The sequence below is a fragment of the Plenodomus lingam genome (assembly GCF_022343315.1).
Source record: "Plenodomus lingam strain CAN1 chromosome Unknown contig_11, whole genome shotgun sequence".
NCBI classification, from domain to species: domain Eukaryota; kingdom Fungi; phylum Ascomycota; class Dothideomycetes; order Pleosporales; family Leptosphaeriaceae; genus Plenodomus; species Plenodomus lingam.
In genome coordinates this window covers 444721-464039 of record NW_027093929.1, presented here as the reverse complement: position 1 = coordinate 464039, position 19319 = coordinate 444721, and the positions used below count along the sequence as shown (strand labels likewise).

General features: G+C 54.1%; 8 protein-coding genes across 8 annotated transcripts; 3 read left to right on the top strand and 5 right to left on the bottom strand.

Annotated features, from left to right (window-relative positions):
* Positions 1 to 110: 110 nt before the first annotated feature.
* Positions 111 to 518, bottom strand: IAQ61_000563 (uncharacterized protein; the record flags this gene model as incomplete). Its single annotated transcript, XM_066094722.1, has 1 exon — positions 111 to 518. One exon carries the CDS (start codon positions 516 to 518, stop codon positions 111 to 113), a length of 408 nt encoding a protein of 135 aa, XP_065955030.1.
* Positions 519 to 1130: 612 nt separating this feature from the next.
* IAQ61_000562 (uncharacterized protein) lies at positions 1131 to 3458 on the top strand (the record flags this gene model as incomplete). The annotated part of the gene is made up of 3 exons (XM_003842735.2): positions 1131 to 2178; positions 2355 to 2827; positions 3135 to 3458. The coding sequence occupies 3 exons, from the start codon at positions 1131 to 1133 to the stop codon at positions 3456 to 3458; spliced, it is 1845 nt and encodes a 614-aa protein (XP_003842783.1).
* A 468-nt stretch (positions 3459 to 3926) lies between these two features.
* On the bottom strand, positions 3927 to 5374 carry IAQ61_000561 (uncharacterized protein; the record flags this gene model as incomplete). Its single annotated transcript, XM_003842736.2, has 3 exons — positions 5193 to 5374; positions 4451 to 5103; positions 3927 to 4394 (listed from the first exon to the last, which is right to left on the bottom strand). The coding sequence occupies exons 1-3, from the start codon at positions 5365 to 5367 to the stop codon at positions 3927 to 3929; spliced, it is 1296 nt and encodes a 431-aa protein (XP_003842784.1). The 5' UTR covers positions 5368 to 5374.
* Positions 5375 to 5501: 127 nt separating this feature from the next.
* Positions 5502 to 8517, top strand: IAQ61_000560 (uncharacterized protein; the record flags this gene model as incomplete). The annotated part of the gene is made up of 4 exons (XM_003842737.2): positions 5502 to 5666; positions 5719 to 6095; positions 6145 to 6290; positions 6340 to 8517. 4 exons carry the CDS (start codon positions 5502 to 5504, stop codon positions 7194 to 7196), a joined length of 1545 nt encoding a protein of 514 aa, XP_003842785.2. The 3' UTR covers positions 7197 to 8517.
* IAQ61_000559 (uncharacterized protein) lies at positions 8518 to 12487 on the bottom strand. The gene is made up of 4 exons (XM_066094721.1): positions 12432 to 12487; positions 11831 to 12410; positions 9418 to 11776; positions 8518 to 9369 (listed from the first exon to the last, which is right to left on the bottom strand). Exons 1-4 carry the CDS (start codon positions 12462 to 12464, stop codon positions 8910 to 8912), a joined length of 3432 nt encoding a protein of 1143 aa, XP_065955029.1. The 5' UTR covers positions 12465 to 12487; the 3' UTR covers positions 8518 to 8909.
* Positions 12488 to 13426: 939 nt separating this feature from the next.
* Positions 13427 to 15776, bottom strand: IAQ61_000558 (uncharacterized protein; the record flags this gene model as incomplete). Its single annotated transcript, XM_003842739.2, has 2 exons — positions 13427 to 14278; positions 14334 to 15776. 2 exons carry the CDS (start codon positions 15774 to 15776, stop codon positions 13427 to 13429), a joined length of 2295 nt encoding a protein of 764 aa, XP_003842787.2.
* A 425-nt stretch (positions 15777 to 16201) lies between these two features.
* IAQ61_000557 (uncharacterized protein) lies at positions 16202 to 17606 on the bottom strand (the record flags this gene model as incomplete). Its single annotated transcript, XM_003842740.2, has 4 exons — positions 16202 to 16338; positions 16389 to 17295; positions 17367 to 17473; positions 17531 to 17606. The coding sequence occupies 4 exons, from the start codon at positions 17604 to 17606 to the stop codon at positions 16202 to 16204; spliced, it is 1227 nt and encodes a 408-aa protein (XP_003842788.2).
* Positions 17607 to 18205: 599 nt separating this feature from the next.
* On the top strand, positions 18206 to 19284 carry IAQ61_000556 (uncharacterized protein; the record flags this gene model as incomplete). The annotated part of the gene is made up of 3 exons (XM_003842741.2): positions 18206 to 18366; positions 18421 to 18716; positions 18842 to 19284. The coding sequence occupies 3 exons, from the start codon at positions 18206 to 18208 to the stop codon at positions 19282 to 19284; spliced, it is 900 nt and encodes a 299-aa protein (XP_003842789.1).
* Between the last annotated feature and the right edge of the window lie 35 nt (positions 19285 to 19319).

Genomic DNA, 19319 nt, shown 5'->3' with positions numbered 1-19319 from the left:
ATTTGCATGGTGACGCCTTCGTTTTGTGGACAGCTTGATAACTTGGTGGTTGTAGTGATTAGAGTAGGCAGTCAGCCTGGTACCGGTAACCTATGCGTGCCCAGCCTACCTCAGTGTCCGTTGTTCCCTTTGGTGATCTCAAGTGCGTCCCTCGTACCGTAGATCTTGCAGCGATTTGTGCTGGGTAAAAGTAGCCATCTTGAACCACAACTCGACTTCCAATCGTCCTTTTGCAGATGCAAGGGAAACCCGAAATACTGTGTTTGACCGCTGGGTACAGACTCCTTTGCAGCATTCAATAGGATTGATAATGAACCTAGCGCCCTCATCAGCTCGTCCCATGGGTAGGTACCAATAGCCACCATGCATGATGATCTATCTACATCCACGAACCCACTCCACAAACACCACCACGACCACCACCACGACCACGACCACCACCAATATATCCTCTTCTCCCTCCCAACCACCCACATGCGCCCAACTCTCCCACCCCCCATCCACGTAAAGGTCGCCATCGCCAACCCTCACGCGGATCTCGCCGTCCCCAATCTCAGCCCCCCGATCCAGCCACGCCAACACCTTCCCGATCCAGCTAACCCGCCTCGGCCCATGCCCACCAACCACAGCGCCCACGCAGCTCACGCCGCCGACACATCCACAGTCTGACCAGTCCGACTGCTCTCCACGTCCTGGAATCCCAGATAGCCAGGCCTTGCCAAGCGAGGACGAGGGATGTAGTGCACTCGAGCAATCTGGCGGCCCTGGGGGAGGGGGTTGATACGGTGTTGGGGTTAGAGTCGCGGTGGTGGAGGTTAGGAACAGGACAAGTGCGTGCTTGGGGGGGTGGAATATTTATCTACTGGGTACCTATTCATGCGAGGGACCGGGTTCCTGGGGGGGACGAGGGTGTAGGAGATTGGGTATAAGAGCTGCAAAGGACTCGATTGATGCTTGGAGGAATTCAAGGGGTAGGCAAAGGGCTTTTGGGTATATTCGTACTACTACCGGTACTGCTGCTGCCGCTGCTGCCACGGCATTGCTAGATACCTACCCCAGGCCGCCTTCTCGCCTTCACACGACCCCGTTTGAGACGCGCGCGCGCATTTCATTCGCCTTTTCGTCTCGTCATGGCGACATTTACGCGCATCCTCGCGCTCGCGACATCCCTCGCTGTTGCTACGGTGAGCGCGACTACGATTGCGGAAATCAATGGGCCCAAGTTTCTCTCGCCGCTGAGAGAGCAGACGGTGTCCAATGTCAGCGGTATTGTGACCGCCAAGGGCCCAGATGGTCTTTGGATGCGCTCGACGGAGCCGGATCACGACGAGCGGACCTCGGAATCCCTCTACGTTTTCAGCCGCACGTTTGGCGCAAACTTGACTGTCGGCGATGCCATTGTCGTGCAGGGCCGAGTCCTCGAGTTCAGGAACAATCGGGATTTCCTCTTCTTGACTGAGCTCGCTGACCCGGTCCTCGAACGCAGACTCAGCCGCGGAAACCAGGTTGCTGCCCTCGTCCTCGGACTGGATACACGAGCACCGCCGACGGAGCAGTACAGCAGTCTAGACGGCGGCGATGTCTTTGCAGTCCCCAACAATGTCTCCCTCGTCAGCGTCGCCAATCCCGATCTTCAACCCAACCAATTCGGCCTCGATTTCTGGGAATCCCTGGCCGGCGAGCTTGTAACCGTCAGGAAACCTACTGCGCTGACAAAGCCCAGCCGGTTTGGCGATACCTGGGTTGCTGGAGATTGGAAGGTCACGGGCAAGAACGCTCGCAATGGATTGACCATGACGGATCGAGACGCCAACCCAGAGGCCATCATCATCGGTACGCCGCTCGACGGGACCAGGAACCCTACCACTACAAAGATGGGCGACACAATCGAGGACATTACGGGAGTCGTCTCGTACGCGTTTGGATTCTACCGAATCCTCCCGTTGACGGCCATCAAGGTCACCAGCAGTCTGCAGCCGACTCTGCCGTCTCCAACCACACTCGAGTCGAGTGGAAAGTGCAATGGCATCACTTTTGGCGCCTACAATGTCGAGAACCTGGCTCCGAATTCGACTCACCACCCTTTCCTGGCCGAACACATTGTCAACTATATGAAGAGTCCAGATATCATATTTGTGCAGGAGGTACAGGATGACAATGGTCCTACCAACGATGCTGGTAAGTCTTTTCCGCTTTCTTCGAAGCCTTCTACCGCGCGTTGCACCCGCCGTCTTCAACATACTAGCGCGCGGGTGTCCTACCCAGCTCCCCCTTCCCCCTCGGCCTCTAGCAGTGCGACGATACACGTGATGTCGGAAATCTAGTGTAATTCCTTGTACTGACCTTGTGCTTAGTGGTATCCGCAAACCTGACGTTGAGCACTCTGACAGCTGCCATTGCAGCGGCCGGTGGTCCAAACTATGCCTTCACGGATATTGCACCGGTAGATGACAGAGATGGTGGTCAGCCTGGAGGCAACATTCGTACGGCCTACCTCTACAAACCTTCGCTCATTCGTCTCTACAAGCCCAATCCAGGTGGCGCATTGGACGCAAACCAAGTGCTTGATGGCCCAACACTGAGGTTCAATCCCGGAAGTATCGATCCTACCAACGAGGCATGGACGGCAAGTCGCAAGCCGCTCGCCGCACAGTGGGAGGTAATTGGCAACCAGCAAGGAAACCAACCCGACGTCTTCTTCACCGTCAACGTTCATTTTGGGTCCAAGGGAGGAAGCAGCAGTCTTCATGGCGATGCCCGCCCTCCTGTCAACGGAGGAGTAGACGACAGACTCGCCCAATCACAAATCACGGCGAACTTTGTCAAGGTACGTACTCATGTTCGAGAACCAATGTAGATGCCCAGGTACGAGGTACGGAGAGGGTGGCTGCATCGCGCTTAGCCAAACGCCGCGCGGATCGCTCTGTACCACATGGTACATAGATACCAGGATGGCAATGGCAATCTCGCACGAGCGGACCTTGGCGCCCGGTCGCGCAACAACCTTAGAAGCCTCCGACTGATCACGAAACACAATAGCGGCGCCTGGTGTTGAATCTAGGCGCAGCGCGGTTTGTTTTGGGAACAGATGCAATGAATGACGAAAAGAGGAAACTGCTGACTCGTTACCCCAGGAAATCCTGACCAAGGACAAGAATGCTCACATCATCACGGCAGGTGACTTCAATGAGTTTGCCTTTGTCGAGCCGTTGGAGCAATACGTCAACATCTCTGGACTGCAGGACTTGGATGCCGTCGCCAAGCTACCCGAATTGGAGCGTTACACCTACCTCTTCGACATGAATGCCCAGCAGCTCGACCACATCTTTGTATCGGACGCGGTTGCAAAGGGCCAGGATGCCCAATATGAGCATATTCATGTCAATACGTGGCCGGAGGATGCTGCGCAGGCAAGCGACCACGACCCGTCCGTGGCTAGATTAGACGTCTGCGCGTAAAGAAAAACAATATACAGACGCAGAGACGCGCGCATGTAATGCCAGGCATACTTGACCAACATATATAGTCCCGCGAAATGAGCCTTCGTATCTGAACGCGGTTGGTATAAATACGTCCCAACCTTGCAATCTGCCATCGTATTCGTGATCAGAGTGCATCTTGTTGGGGTCGGAACCAATACTGAGGTTGTACACAATAGGATGCTTGCGGCTTGGTTCAGACCCTCGAAGGATTGCAATTGATTGCTTCTGACGGCCACGCCGCGATGCAGACATGGATGGGACTGGCAATGCTGACACCCGGGGTGGAGCTGCGGTTACCCCATCATTGGGTCGCACGGGAGTGACACGGCTGCAGTGCCCTCCCCCCCCCAATAGCGCGCTTCCAGATGACCGTGCAGCAGGGAAATCGGCACCGCCCACGAGCTCCAAGGGAGGCCTCTCCAACGCTCTTCTGCTGGCTCTGCATCAGGCATCATCATAGAGTCCACTAGAGGTGCCTAGTACATGGGGTAGTGTGAGGGGCCCACGCGACCGGCAACCGGTGGATCGGCTGTAGCATTTCCTGGGAGCCTCGCGTCGAATGCGTTTGAGAGGGCCATTCGTTGGAATCAGGTCCGGGGCAACGCAACCAAGGCCAAGGCGTGCCGCGGCTCTGTGAACGCTGGGCCACGTGCGGGCCATCAGGTTCGTGTTGTTGTGCACGAATCCGCAGGCCAGGTTGTCAGCCGGAGACAGGACCAAGATCCAATCTCCGTCGTGACAGAGACGCGCCAATGCAAGGCGTGCTGGGGCCGCTGGCGCAACGGAACAATGGAGGGTGGGATCCGCGCAAGCAACGGCCGACGCAAGCTTGAACGAATCGCACACAGCCAGCATTCCCTTTACCCGAGAAGGTTTCCAGCTGGGCACCGTCAGCGGAGGCGCATACATGTCCTACTATTACTCTTAGCCCGATAGCGGACAGCGGAGCCTGATTGCAAACGCTGAACTGCTGGCGAGTGAGAAGACGTGGGGTCTGGGCAGAGGAGTGGAGCGCTCTTAGCACCCCCACCCTCTCTTTGGCCAGCGCCAAGGTCTTTTGGAAACGTGGGGCAAGCCTTCGAGGGCAGATTGCTCCGACGTGGGTACATTGAAACCCCCAACACCACACTGCCAGACGTCGTGTAAATGGGCTTTTGCTTTTCCCAGAGTTTGCGCGACAGCCCATCTGCTTTAAGGGGGCGTTTTTGGTCAAGCTTCGGCCTGCCGACTTGAGGCACGCGTCTCACAGCGGTCTGCATCCTTAGCCGTCTCTTGATGCTGGAGGGCGTTGTGCCAAGGGCTTGGGTGGCGCCGTTCACGACATCTGTCTGGTCGCGTCTGAGCTGCCAACCAGTTCCATTGGAGCACTTCTGGGCGTTCTGGAACGCACAAATTTCCTCATCCATGGGCTTGGCCCGATGTGCAATGAGGGGCCTCTGCCTAAAGGCCATCAACGACGGAATAATGTCCATGGAAGGGCCGCTCTGGTGTGGAAGGGCCGGACTGGCGTGGAAGGGCCGCATTCGTATCGGTCGCTTGCTGCTTTGAAGGTCGCGAGGCTGAAACTCGATTCCGATATCGACTTCTTTGTTGGCGGTTCGAACTGGTGTACCACCTGTGGCTGGAGGGTGTGCACAAAGGATGGTGGAGCAGTGCGAGTGGTATTAGTGCGACTGAATGGATACTTGCTGAAGAAACGTGGTACAACACTGGCAGGCCAAGGGAGGGCGTAAGTATGCGAATAATCGCATCTTGTCCGCTTTGGGGTAATCTCACTCCGCCACGCTCGGATGCTGCTGTCGACAGACAGGCCTATGGATGATCCACTCTGTCGTCCCATCCAACCACCCCATGGGGACCCGGATCGCACTAGGGAGCTAGTCATATTGGCCCTAGTAGTCTCCATTTTGATTCAAACCAACGTCCACAGGCTGTTTGTGAGGTAAGAGTACATAAGGGTCCCTTGGCTGCCCCCCATCGCATGTGCTCCCCTCAGATTTGTGTTCCCCAACCATCACCATGGCCACAATCCAGTCCCAGCCTGCCCTTGAGGAGGCCAATGAGAAGGGAAGCGTGTATGCCAACAATGACATAGACAGCTCTCAGCTCAGCGCGGAGCACGCAGACGTCGAGGACTTGCCTGATCCAGACGTAGGCAAGACCGATGAGGAACGGGCCAAATTGGTATGCCTCTCTCCCCGCGATCCTTTCCCCGCCAGATACTGATGCCATTTAGGACAAAGCTCTTGTATGGAAGATGGACTTGTGGCTGATCCCTTGGCTGTCACTCCTTTACCTCCTTTCTTTCCTGGATCGGACCAACATCGGAAATGCTCGTGTCGCCAACATGGAGCCGGATCTTGGAATGGGTGGTCGTGATTACAACGTTGCCTTGACAATCTTTTTCATCTCCTACGCTGGTTTCGAGCCGCTCACCAACATTGCCATCAAGAAATGGTCGCCGCGTGTTTTCTTCACCGCGATCATCCTGGCTTGGGGTATCATCATGACTTTGATGGGTGTCGTGACCAATTTTGCTGGTCTTCTCGCTTGCCGTTGGTTCCTTGGTCTCGCTGAGGCCGGTCTCTTCCCGGGTGTCAACTACTATCTCTCGTAAGTTTAAGTCAGCCTCTCTGTAGGCCTGTAGCTAATCCATTCATAGCTGCTGGTACAAGCGCCAGGAACTCGGATTCCGTGCTGCTCTCTTTTTCTCCGCCGCCGCGCTAGCTGGTTCTTTTGGTGGTCTCTTGGCTGCTGCAATTACCTTGATGGATGGTATCGCTGGATACGAGGGATGGCGCTGGATCTGTAAGTGATTCGGTCTTTCTTCGATGAAATATCTTGCTAACGAGAACAGTCATCATTGAGGGTTTGCTTACGGTATTCGTCGGCCTTTTCTGTTGGTGGATGGTTTTCGATTTCCCCGACACGGCCAGCTTCCTTACTCCCGACGAGAAGCTCCGTGCGATGCGTCGTCTCAAGGCCGATGGACAGGCTCGCGCCAAGGTCGGAAGCATTGATCGTCGCCATGTTTTTGCGGCGCTCAGGGACTGGAAGACTTGGGGATACGCCGTCATCTACATGGGCTGTCTGTGCCCACTATACTGCTTCTCTCTCTTCTTGCCGACGATTCTCCTTGGCATGGGATACACTGGAACTACGGCTCAGCTCTTGTCTGTCCCTCCTTACGCCGTTGCCGCGACGATGACAGTTATCATCGGTTGGATTGCCGACAGGACCAAGCTTCGTGGAATCTGCAACATGGGAGTGTCTTTGATCGGTTGTATCGGATTTGCCATGTTGCTCGCCACTACCAACGTCCGCGTCCAATACGCTGGCACCTTCCTCGGTGCTGCCGGAATTTACCCCACAGTTTCCAACACATTGACATGGGCTTCCAACAACGTCGAGGGATCACTGAAGCGCGGAGTGATGGTCGGTGTTGTCGTTGGCTGGGGTAACCTGAACGGTGTCGTCTCGTCCAACATCTACAACCCAGCTGAGAGACCCCACTACCGTACTGGACACGGAATCGTGCTCGCCTACATGTTCCTTTTCCTCTTCGGCGGAACCGTCTTCATGCACTTTGCTCTCAAGCGCGAGAACAGACTGAGGAAGGAGGGCAAGCGCGATCATTTGCTTGTTGGCAAGACTCAGGAGGAGATTATCGAGGACCTCGGTGATATGCGTCCCAACTTCTTTTACACTACCTAGACGTGAAGCGTGTAGTTGTTTATGCTCAGCGCCGCGTTTGGGCGATCTGTTTCGAATGTCCTATCTCGTTACGCATGTTGTGTATTGTTAATGACTTGTTGGATGATGTGTATATGGATCGGTGCAAGTTGCTCCTTGACGGGATCCTGGCAAACGAAATAGAGTTCCTAGATAAACGCAGACTGCAATCTGGAATGACTACATTAATGACTGAGTGTCTGCTTCCGTTTATGCTTCACCCCGGCATTGTATTTCCGGTCGACTGTGTGTTCGCATGTGTATGTCTGCCGGTGACTGAGGGTGAATTCTGAGAGACTCGGGACTGAGCGACTTCGCAGCCTAGTCGACCTTTAGCCGACACCTTTCCGCCCAACCGAGGTGCCCCTCCGGATCATTCGATACGAAAACCTACAGTCGAAACTTGAGGACGTCGTTATGTTTGACTGCAGGAACAGAGTGGAGTGGGAGACAAGTCGTGGCCGTGGTCGCTTTTAAGTGTGAAGTAATTCACCGATAGAGTGGCGCAGCCAGCAAACGTTGACGCGTATCAAGCTGACGGTGGAAGGAGCGACCCACAGAGCCTCGGATCGATTCGCATGTTGATCCATCAGCTGTATGGACAAAGACTGCAAACTTTGTTTAATGCCGCCGCATCGTACTTTGATTACCAGATGTCTCGTCAGCGATAGGTGATCGCGACTTGGGCGCCGACACAAGGTCGAGGCTTGGAGGGCCTTTGGGGCGTCCAAATAGAACCTCATGGCGGGCGTAGTTTTTCCATGAGTGCGTGACGGGCATTTATCCATAAATAACATGTCCCATTTCCAACTCCGAGTCCTTTTGCAAAGCTATACGTCATTGTATGTGACAATTTATCCAAAGGCGAGACTCCAGATCATCACCTGGGCCTCTAGTTATAACCATGCAGTCATCGACTCCACTATAACTGCCAGCCCCACACACACGCCACACCTCAAGTCCAGAATGCGAGTAACAACCTTCAGCCAACATCTTCAATGTAGAGTATAAGCGAGACAGTCTCTCGTTCAAAATACTCGAGCCGGAACTCGCGGCATCAAAAGCAATGCCGCGGAGCTAGGTCCGGCTTACCCCCTCGGAATGCTTGGACATGCTCAGTATGAAGGGTGGACATTGCTACGGTTTTGATCTCGGGAACCGGATGATCATTTTGTTCATCATCTATGTTTCCTATGTTAGCAACTAATGAATTGATACATAGTAGATGAGAAGCTAGTGAGTTGGGATGCTTTTGCCAGCACTTGAGCTTATACAAGAAACAGGCTCCAATGAGTTGGGAATGAGGAGAGATAAGACAGTTCTGAATTCACTTTAAGAATTCGGTTGAGCCAGGAATGTAGTATCAACTGGCATGTCACCGGGTTCTCGCTTTTAGGGCGTGATTCTTTATATACTGTATCAATATGCCGTGTGTATGTTGGCAAGACAGCAAAACGATGAGCCCTATAGTATGGACCCAGTCCACAGACAGAGCGGCACCGTGTCATTGTCCACGAATAACATCCAACGCCCCTTTGGCGTCAACACCCGTCAAAGTGGTGCACGCCACCGTATTCGTGCGCCCAAGTAGATTGCCACTCCAACCCCAATTAAATCTATCATAAGATGGTCATCGCCCTCTCAGCTCCCATGACATAAGCGCACGACCCCCTTAATCCTCAAATAGGCGGTGACTCATCTAAACAAACTCCTCAACTCCTCCAGCCGCTGCTTGGTAGCTTGCTCCTTGGTCTTTCTCTCCCGTGCCATGGTCAGATCCGCCAGATCCTTCTTCTTCTTCTGCATCACCAACATTTTCTCCTCAAAGCTCTTGTCCATGATGAAACGCTTGATCGTGACATCCCTGTCTTGGCCCAGACGATGCACACGATCTACAGCTTGCGCCTCAGCAGCTGGATTGAACTGCGGTTCCATCATGAAGACCTTGTTGGCAGTCGTTAGGTTAAGGCCGAGGCCGCCGGCGCCAATGGAGACGAGCATGACGCGTACAGAAGGGTCTTCGCGGAGACGCTGCATAGATTTATCGCGGGCATCTCGGGACATGCGGCCATCGAGGCGGACATAGGTGTGGTTGTGGGCCTGAAGGGCAATCTCAATGAGGTCGAGGTGTGTGGTCCAGGAAGAGAAGACGATACTGTGTTCTTGTTAATGAAATGATGTTGTGGTATCGTGCGCTACTTACCTCTTGATAGGCCGCTCGTGAGGATTGTTCTCGCTCCACTCGTGAAATTCTTTCAAATCATTCAGCAAGGCCTGCGTCTTGGTGTGGGGACCTGTGTAGCTCCCAATCTTCTTAGACAACTTTGGGTCTTTTCGAATACGGTCCCGTTCTGCCAAAAATTTTGCATATTCGTCACGTAAAAGCGTGAACATAGAAGGCATGTTGTGGTCGTCGCAGACATGACATATCACTGAGCCATCTGGATTCCTGCTGTCTCGCCACTGCTTCTCCATCTTGTTGTGGTGTTTCGGACAGACTACATGGTAGCACGTTGTCATGTATCCGAGTACATTGTGCGTTTTACTATCATCATCTTCGCTGTCTGAAGAGTCTTCCTCGAGTAAGGATGTGCGGCCAGGGCAGTAGATGCAATCTGCACTGTGTGTGTCTTCAAGCAGGCTAAGCATCTCGTAAGCCTGTTGGGATGTAAGCTTGGCTGAGACAACCTCCTCTTCTCCTATTTCCATAGGATTGTCATAAGTCATTCCGTCTGTGGTTTTCAAGGCTTCTTCGCTTAGGAGGTCACGACCATGTGCGCAAATTAACCGAAGATTGAGAATGGCCGTCAAGATTTTGGCGTAGGAGCTGCCTCCCAATTTGTCTCCCTGCGTGACTGCTGCAACTTTGCGCTGGGTGTCCCTTTCGAACCAATCATGAAGCTGTTGCTCTTCTCTTGAGAAGGGGAGCCTGACGATCAGGTCTGACTTCGGTGGCACCGCATGCTTGATGATCTCTTTGGTTCGGCGAATGGTGACGGTGCTGACCAGAAGCTGCAGCTTGGGTACAACTTCAGGATCAGCATTCTTGAAAGGATTCAGAATGAACTGATTGAAGCCTGCATTAGAATCAAACGGCTTGAGACGAATGAAGTTGAACAATGCGCCCAAGTCTTCAAGACGGTTTTGAACAGGCGTACCGGTTACAGCCCAACGTCGCTGGCCGTTTAGAGCGCATGTGGCCTTCGATTGCTGGGTGGGGTTTCGAATCGTATGTGCTTCGTCTAGCACTATCCGGAACCAGTTGATATAGGCAAGTGGTCGCTTCCGATCAAGAATGTCCTTGGCGATGATGTGATAGGTGGTGACGACGATGTCATAGTCGGCAAGATCTTTCGCAGACATTTCGTAGCGCTCTGTGCCGTGATAGCGTGCCCATCTCAAAGCACTTTTACCTTCCGGAAAATGCTCCTTGATCTGCTCTTTCCAATTTGTCATGGTACTAAGTGGGCAAACCAGCAATGTAGCTCGGCTGTTGAACAGAGGCTGCAGCATGCCCGAAGGAGCTGGTGCTGGCCGCTTTTCCTGGAAGAGGCGCGCGTCGTGAATAGATGCGTCATCAGCTATGAGAGACAAGATGCTTAATGTCTTCCCCAATCCCATCTCATCAGCTAGAATCCCTCCCAAGTTTGGCCTAGGCTTCTCGGTCTTTTCTTCGCCTGTTATGACATGGATATATGACTTGCGACCATTGTCCCGATAGTGCGGCTTCCACAGAGAATCTTTACGGTCATCGTACTCGGCACCAGAGTGGTCCTGCTCTTTGTCTACCATGAAGTATAGAGCCTGCTTCTGATGGGGATATAGCTCAGTCTTGATATGGTGCGAAGGTTCTCGAGTTGGTACCACTTCAGAACTAGTGACAACTGTGTCGAACACATCTTCTACATCAGCGCGTATCTCGTCTGCACTGCGTAGTACATAGCTCGAAGATCCGTATCCAAACTGATACATGGCGTTTTGGACTGGCTGGTTCATCTGATTCCTCAAAATGGTCTCACCAGTCTGAGGATTGATATAGTCGTGTCGCTGAAGCTCGAAGACTGGCGCTTCCAGCACCAAATTTTTTATCCTCAGTGACTTTCCAAGGCTAACAGCATTGTTCCGTGGCGCGTATAGCTGCAAAGTCATTCCAATTAGGCCAGAAAATGGGCTACCTGGAGGTCCTTCGTTCGGCTGTTTTCGCCGTTGCTCAGTCCAGGCCATCCACTTTAGTCCGCTAGCTTTTGCAGCGTCGATCAGAGGCGCAAGTCCCTGTGCAGTCTTCATGTCGACTCGACCAAATTCTTTCTGGAGGCTGTCGGTCACCATGATAGAGAAGTTGTATTTCTGACCTCCACTCCTACGAAGCGAAACCTTGATGCGACCTTGACCACTGTGGTGACCACCATACTTCTTCGGGTCAGGAAAGGGTACCGTGTGTGCCTGAATATATGTTTGTTTGACTTTTCCAATACAAATATCATCGTTGGGCTGAGAACCAATCATCTTGACATCGTCTTCCTTGGGTTTTGAACTGATAATCTTAATATCGTCGTCGTCACCTGTTTCACATATCAGCAAGATTATAGACATCATGTTGGTGACAGGGAACTCACTCATTGTCAAATCAATCTGTGCTCCCTGAGGAGGCGCCGGCAGCTGTTTGTTGGAGTTCTGTAGGTCAAGGGAACTTCCACCACCGAAATTCGTACGCTGATCAGCGTGTCTTTGCGGCTCCTTGGTCTTCATGCGCTTCGTTGTTGGAGTGCGTTCCTCTACATTGTGCAATCGCTCAACAAGGGAAAATTGGCCAGCCATATCAGGTACGACATTTCCGCGCTCAGCATCTTGACCTGAGGACGCGGGGCGCTTGCTGGATGACCTAGGGTTTAGCAGTGCACGCGGGTCAAAGCGCGGAAGCGATGAACCCTGTGCACCGTCGTCGTCATGAGTTGTCCCAGTGCCGCCTAGGTTTGGATCTGTCAGCTCAGGTCGCGAGGCAGAAGAGCTCATGAGTGAGAAAGGCGAGTCGAAGGCAGTGCTTCGATTGTCTGCTTCACTGGGCGATGGAGTGAAGAGTCGAGCACCGGGCGGGAATGCGTATGAGGTTGACTCTTCCATCGTATGGGGGTGAGTAATTGAAGATTTGACCAAGGAGAGTGTAGAGGAGGAAATGTGGAGGTAGGAGACGGGGGACTATATACCTGTCTTGCGCACCCGTCGAGGGTCAAGTAAGAGCGCAGGATTCATTTTGGAGCCGTGCAAACGAGATCCTACTAGCAAGTGAGAGCAAAGACTGAGCCACTAGCGATCTACCACTTCTACTCTTTCCCTAGGCCGTGAATCTGATACGCGCATCTGGTATGTGCTGCCAAGCCGTAGTACCTACTGCGATCCGCCGCGCGTAGAACGACCTTAACATTCGTATCTGAAGTGATACGCAATGAGCTTCTCCGTACGGTAACGACGTCTCTCACAGAAACTTGACTTGTCTCTTACGCGTTATCGCTTTCGAGCTGGAAAATGAGTGGCACTCTGGCGAGCCTTGATACCAGCTAACGATTCGGAAGCAGGGTACTGGTAGGTGAAGGTGGATGTCGACTGCCTATCGCCACACAGCGATTCGCCCGCCGCAGGCATCAAAGAACATAAGTTTTATAGAGGCACAAAGGGAATGAATATGGCATTAGATGCGGGTGGTGGACGCGTTGTTGCCTTCGATGTTCACCGTGAGAAAGTCATCGATTAGTACAAGCCACTGGTGTGGCGCGCGAGGTCAGATGACGCTTCTGGATCTTCACACATGGACGGGGACGGCAGGCAATCGATCATTTGAGGCAGCTGCTAAGACCAATGGCACAGAGGCTGCAAGGGACAAATGGCCATGTCGGATTTGTGTAACCCTAGATTGTATACATGGACCTTGTTTCAGTGGTTCGTATGAACGTTGGGATTCTGCGGTACCTGCAGTGCTGCGGTGCGCTGATCACCCGAATCCACATGCGGCGGCAAAGGACCGAGACACTAAGCTGGTGCTTCACGACAAACCCCATCGTGACGGGAGCGGGCTTCTCAATCATTGCATTCATGTTTCTTGTGACTAACAAATCACCTCGCATTTCTAGAGGCATCTCTGCTGATTTGTCTTATCTTCGAACAAACGCCCGCTATGCAGATCCCAGGCACCAAGAGTAAAAAGCACCGTTGAAAAGCTAACACCAAGTAAATACCGGATTCCTACCCTTGACCATTTCTAGCCGCTCAACAATCACTTTCTTTTGATTTCCTTCCATGTCCTCATTCGCTGCATAGCCCAAATCACCTTCATCGTCAAGTCCGTAATCATCAAAATCTCGTCTGTTCGTCAACGACAACCTTCGTTGTCGCCTGCTTTCTGGCAAGATGCGCCGAGGTCCATCATAACTTGTGCGCGAGTGGTGGGTGGGTCGGCCGTTCTTGGGCGCTTGAACGGTACGAGAGGCCCAAGATGAGCCATTGACGGCGGCTGGTGATTTTGGGTCAACCTCGACCCGCCGAACGTCTAGGGAAGAGGAATCGCGGGTGAGGTTGAACCGATTCTCATGCGCTGATTCTAGCGGGGGTGAGCTCATGAGAAGATCAGGCTGCGGGTTTTGAGGTGGTGTCGAGATTGCCGTGATATCCATCTCTTCATGCTCTTCGTCCAGCCTGTGATGCCTCTCTGGCTGTTTCCTTCGCATCTCTGCCGAAGGCGCTTTCAGAGGCACAGCGATGGGGATTTCCACTACATCATCCCAGACAGCGACGCGCGCTCTCCTTGTGAGTTCAAGAGGGCCATGATCTGGTGTCTTCAACGTTTCCACCACGTTCCAGGCCTGTCCCTTCATGACTGCCATTTGTTTTGCGTACATGCGCTCTTTGAAGTCGGAATCTTGACTGAAGCACTGTCGGAGTGCTTTTTGTGTATCGCTCCACCAATGTTTCGAGGTGAGAAGGGGAAGAAAGTGGCGGCGGGTGGCCTCTGAGAAGGGCTGACCGATGAGCGAGACGGGTAGGAAGAGCCAACCGAATGGGTAGCTCCGCCACTGGGCACGATTAGCAGGCAATCTCCCGCAGACAGGATTAGGTCGCAGCACTCACAGCATCAGGGTGCTTCCACGGCCACGACAGACTGTTGTCAATGGCACCAATGGAAACTGTGGGAACAGGTCCGCGTTGCATGGGCGTGTTGGACCGACTGTTCGCAGTCATGGGCTCTCGCCGCCCGTAGGGATCTGATTCTTCCATGGACTTGCGAGTGTAAGCATTCGGCTGATGTTCCTCGTCATCAATATCACCAACGTCATCATTCAACTTTGGTGGTTCGGAAATGATGGTGGTCTCCTGCGTCTTCTGGTCGATCCTGATCATCCAATTGTCTAGACCACGGTCGGTGTTGCGCATAATGTAGTCGAGGATGACCAGTTTCTCAAGTTGCTCTCTGAACGACTGTTGGAGCGCCTCTGTCCAGAATTCCGTCCGTCTGGTGTGCTGGCCGGGGGAGTTGGGCTGTTCGTCATCCTCGTCGTTGTCCGATCCTGGGCCACTTGGCCTGCAATCCTCAGCCCAAGTCCTCCTCTTCTTGCGCTTTGGGCGCAGGCCTGCGGTATGTTGATCGGGCCATGGATGCTCCTTTAAGAATATGTTGGCGTCCTTGAAGCCTTTAAGGAAGACCTGGAAGCTGCCTGGTTTTTCAGGAAACGGCTTCTTCTTCCGGTAGAAGGCGCGACGGTCCCAGAAGTCGTAGTGGAACGACTTGGAAGACAGGGAGACAATGTCCGTGTAAGGGACGAGGTTTGTGCGCAGCTGCGTGTCGAGGACGTAGGCGGCCGCTTCAGAGATGTAGCTGAGATTGGGAATCAAGCAGGCGCGACCAAAGAAGAAGGGGAACAGATTGCGATGGATCCACTTGGTCCATTTGGGATTGCGTGATGCGTAAGGCTCCTCGTCCTTGGGCTTGAAGACGCCAACAACCTTGCCCTGTGTGTTGCGCGCAAAGTAGCTGCCCGAGCTGCCCTGGGTGATGAGCTTGGGGTGCACGCCCAGCTCGATTGCCGTGCGTACGCTTTCCACCAGATCGTCAAACTCCAGCTTGGTCATGCGCCCCTCTGTGGCGGCACCGTCGTAGTCGTGGGCCAGTGACTCGGCCGTGGCTGGACGCACCCCATCGGGCGCCTGGAAGACGGAGTGGTGGATCTCGAGCTGCTCGTCGTCGGACGTGTCGCGCTGCGTCTTGATCTTAAACTTGTGTGCGATCTCCTCGGCCCATCGCTCGAAACGCGCGTTGATGGCCTTCATGTCCACGCCCGAATTGGATCGTGGCCGTCGTCCAGCAGCGGGCATACGTCGTGTGCTGGACGAGCTGGGCAGCGAGCTCTCGCCCATGCGCATGCCCGACGTTCTCGGGGGCTGTAAGGGGGCATACTGCACGCCCGAAAGCGAGGCTTGGTGCAGGTCATCTTCCAAGTCGCTCCCAGAGTCTTCCTCTTCCGCCTGCGCGATGCGTGCATACCCAGACGTCGGTGGCCGCTTCTGCCTGGACATGACAGTGTGAATGAACGTCTAGGTGGCAAGGTCTAGTCAAAAAACGAGTGAATAAAGGTCAGTAAGCATGACAGAGTAGAATTGTGCATTGGTGTTGTTGTGTTGTTCCTCTCCCAACGCGTGCCCCTGGGCAATGGTAGACACTCTGGCCGCCTGGCATTGATCTCTACATGACGATGGGGGAAGCTGTCGCTGCCAGCATGGCATGGGATCTAGTTGCCGCTAGCACCTGTTCCGCCTAGCGTCCCTCCCCCTCCCATCCCATCCGTTCGGTCCAAGTACGTATACACTACCCTGAGCCTCACAACACACGATCCACACCCTGGCCCTGGCTATCTACAATGTCTACTATTGTACATTTGTACCTACCGGTTATCTACTGCCGCTCTCAGAGTATATCAGTTTCTGTAAACGCTCTAGCCGCCTCAAAAGCTGTCATCAAGATCTACCTGCCGTCTGACCACGCTGGGGCTGTCTTCATCCATGCCTCCAGTCGAGTCGGTGATGTCGCCGCCAGCCGTCATCAGCAAATCGTCCACGATGCGCTTACTGGCTTCGCGAGCTGCACAGGACATTAGTGGACCGTGCATGATATACAAATGGCTTGCTTACCAGGTGTTTGGAGCAGCTTGCTCTGCGGTATGTGGAATTGAATCGTCTTCGGGGGGCTGAAGTCGAGCTCGTACTCCTCTTCCTCGCTGTCGTCAAAGACAGTCCCACCGGTTTGATTTACGCTCACCGGGTGTCTGCCCTTTGCGGGCGTTTGCACACTCACCCCTGGCGTTCGAGGTGTCTTCATCGGCGAGAAAATATCGGCACGCAGCTGCGGTGCTGGCGATGATGGGGGCGACGAGTCTTCTGCCCACCGTGGAAGTCTTGCCGTTGCACCTTGCGGTGTAGCAGCCCCACGCTGTCCAGCCTTTGGGGTGAATGCACCCGTAGGCTTATATTTGCGCGGACTGATGAGCGGTGTGGCTTGCACGCGGAATGTCTTGTCGAGGACGCGGTGCAGCAGTGGATCTTGGTTCGTATACGCTTTCTTGCTAGTCGTAGGCTGCACGAACGGCGATGAGCCGTAGCCCGACATATCTGGCAGCGCTTGCGACTTCCCAGGCGTGATGGGATCGAACCTTGGCGTCTTGATGGCACCAAGCTCGCCCTGAAACTCCTCTCTGAGCGTCTCGTATGGGGACGACATGCTCGCAAACTGCGGCTCCTCCTCATCCAGGCTCTCGTCCTCAGCAAGCTCTTTGCCCTTCTTTTCCGAAGGTGGCGCGCGGGGTGTGCTATGGCCCAAAGACGGAGAGTCGAAGGCTATGGTAGACTCGGCATCTTCCTGCGCAGAAGAAGGTCGGCGTGGTGTGGTAACGCCGCCCGTGACCGTCTCATCCTCAACCGTTTCGTCTTCGTAGAGCTGTGACTGCTGTGTGTCTTCTTGCAAGGCGGACTCATCCGGTTCGGGCGCTTCGTAGCCTGAGAGCGAGACATTGGCACTGGCTTCGAAGAACTGTTTCCAGAACTAGGCCAGTCAGTACAGGGCAATTTTGCCGTATTGGTCCTTGCAAAGACCATGGGGCTGGTTTTGCGCACCTTGGAACCTTCCCATACCGCCTCGGAATGTTTCCCATACTGCTCAACTATGGGTAAGATGGCAGTAGTCACAATGCGGTGGGCGCGGCTGAAGTTGTGGTCGATTTCTGCTGTGGTCAGTCGGGCTGGCGGGGTACTGGTAAGCTAGCAGAGGAGTGGCTTACCCTGCAAAGTCAGCGTGATGGACTGCTCGAGCTTCTCTAATTCTTCCGTCAGCGACAGATTGCGCGACGGCGCCATGCTTTGTCGCGACATGTTATCTTTCTCCAGCCTGGATGCGCCCAATGTCGCGATGGAACATGGTACCTGGGCGTGTCTTGTTGACGCGACCGCAACTTGGCGCACAGACCAAGTGTGGCACCTCCGTGGCTTCCCCGCCATATCCCCACCTCCCACCCCCCTTTCACTCCAGCATGGCCTCGGAGAGATACGACACCATCAGACAACCCCCTCTTTGTCCATCTGCCAGCCGTCTCACAATTCAAGCAAGAAAGGCACGGAACAATGCGGCTTCCCTTGTGTTCATGCCGATTCACGAGACGAGGTGGGCGATAGTTGGGGTGACACGCCTAGGTACCGGTACACCACCAACGTCATGCTGCGGAGTTGTTATACCCGAACGCTCGCTGTAGCTTGTAGGTACACCACGCTACAAGAGGGGTCGATGCATACTCCGCAGGCCCGGCTGCCCTGAAGCGAGCTTCCCGAAAGATCTGGGGTAATGTATATAGATAGCCATGCGGGACGCGGGGACCGCCTCGCTGGTTGTTTTCTGGTGTAATTCATGAACGGAATCTCCATCTTAATCCTTTGAAACATCTGCCAGTGAAGATATAATCATGGCCATTAATCTGCGCGCAAGAGCTTTATGGCAAACCGCTTCCAGTTCAACGACCGTACCGCGTTTCTTGACACAATCTCCCCAATGGGCACGTAGATATACCACCCCAGCTTCAGAAGGACCACGAACAGCAATCGTCACAGGCTCTGCTCGCGGCATGTAAGTTGTACCACGCATCACGAATATCCCGCCCAGCGCTGAACCCGCAGCAAGTGGGAAAGCCATTGCCCTCCGCCTTGCCCACGACGGCTACGATGTCTGCATCAACGATGTCGAAGCCAACAAATCCGGCGCAGATGAGGTGGTCAAGCAGATCCAGTCCCTAGGACGGAAATCCATTGCCTACACAGCCGACGTGTCCAATCTCCAAGAAGTCCAGGGCCTCGTCCAAGCATCCGTGTCTGAACTCGGGCCTCTTTCCACCATGGTCGCAAACGCTGGTATTGCCCAGGTAAAAGCACTTCTCGACCTCACCGAACAGGATCTGAGAAGAATGTTCGAAGTCAACGGTAATCGAACCTCCATCTCATCATCTCTCTATCCATCTATCCCTCTGTCCCTCCACTTACCCCCAGTTCCAAACACCCCATCCCATCCCCTCCCATCCCACCAACCCAGCTCATCCAACCCCCAGTCTTCGGCCTCCACAACTGCTACACCACCGCCGCCAAACAACTCATCACCCAAGGCCACGGCGGCAAAATCCTCGGCGCAGCCTCCATCGTCGCCTTCAAACCCTTCCCCCTCCTCTCCCACTACTCAGCCTCCAAATGGGCCGTCCGCGGCCTCACCCAAGCTTTCGCCATGGAAATGGCTCCCCACAACATCACGGTGAATGCCTATGCCCCCGGCATCGTCGGCACCGCCATGTGGGATCTCATTGACGAAAAGCTCGGGGAGCGGGCGGGCGTGGCCAGGGGCGAGACGATTAAACAGTTTTCGCGGGATTTGATTGCGCTGGGGCGGACGAGTGTGCCTGAGGATGTGGCGGGTACGGTGGCGTTTTTGTGTGGTAGGGATAGTGATTACATGACTGGGCAGACTGTTGTTATTGACGGGGGCATTATTTTCACGTGAGGCTGGGGCGGTGGGGTGGTTGGTTGGTTGGTTGG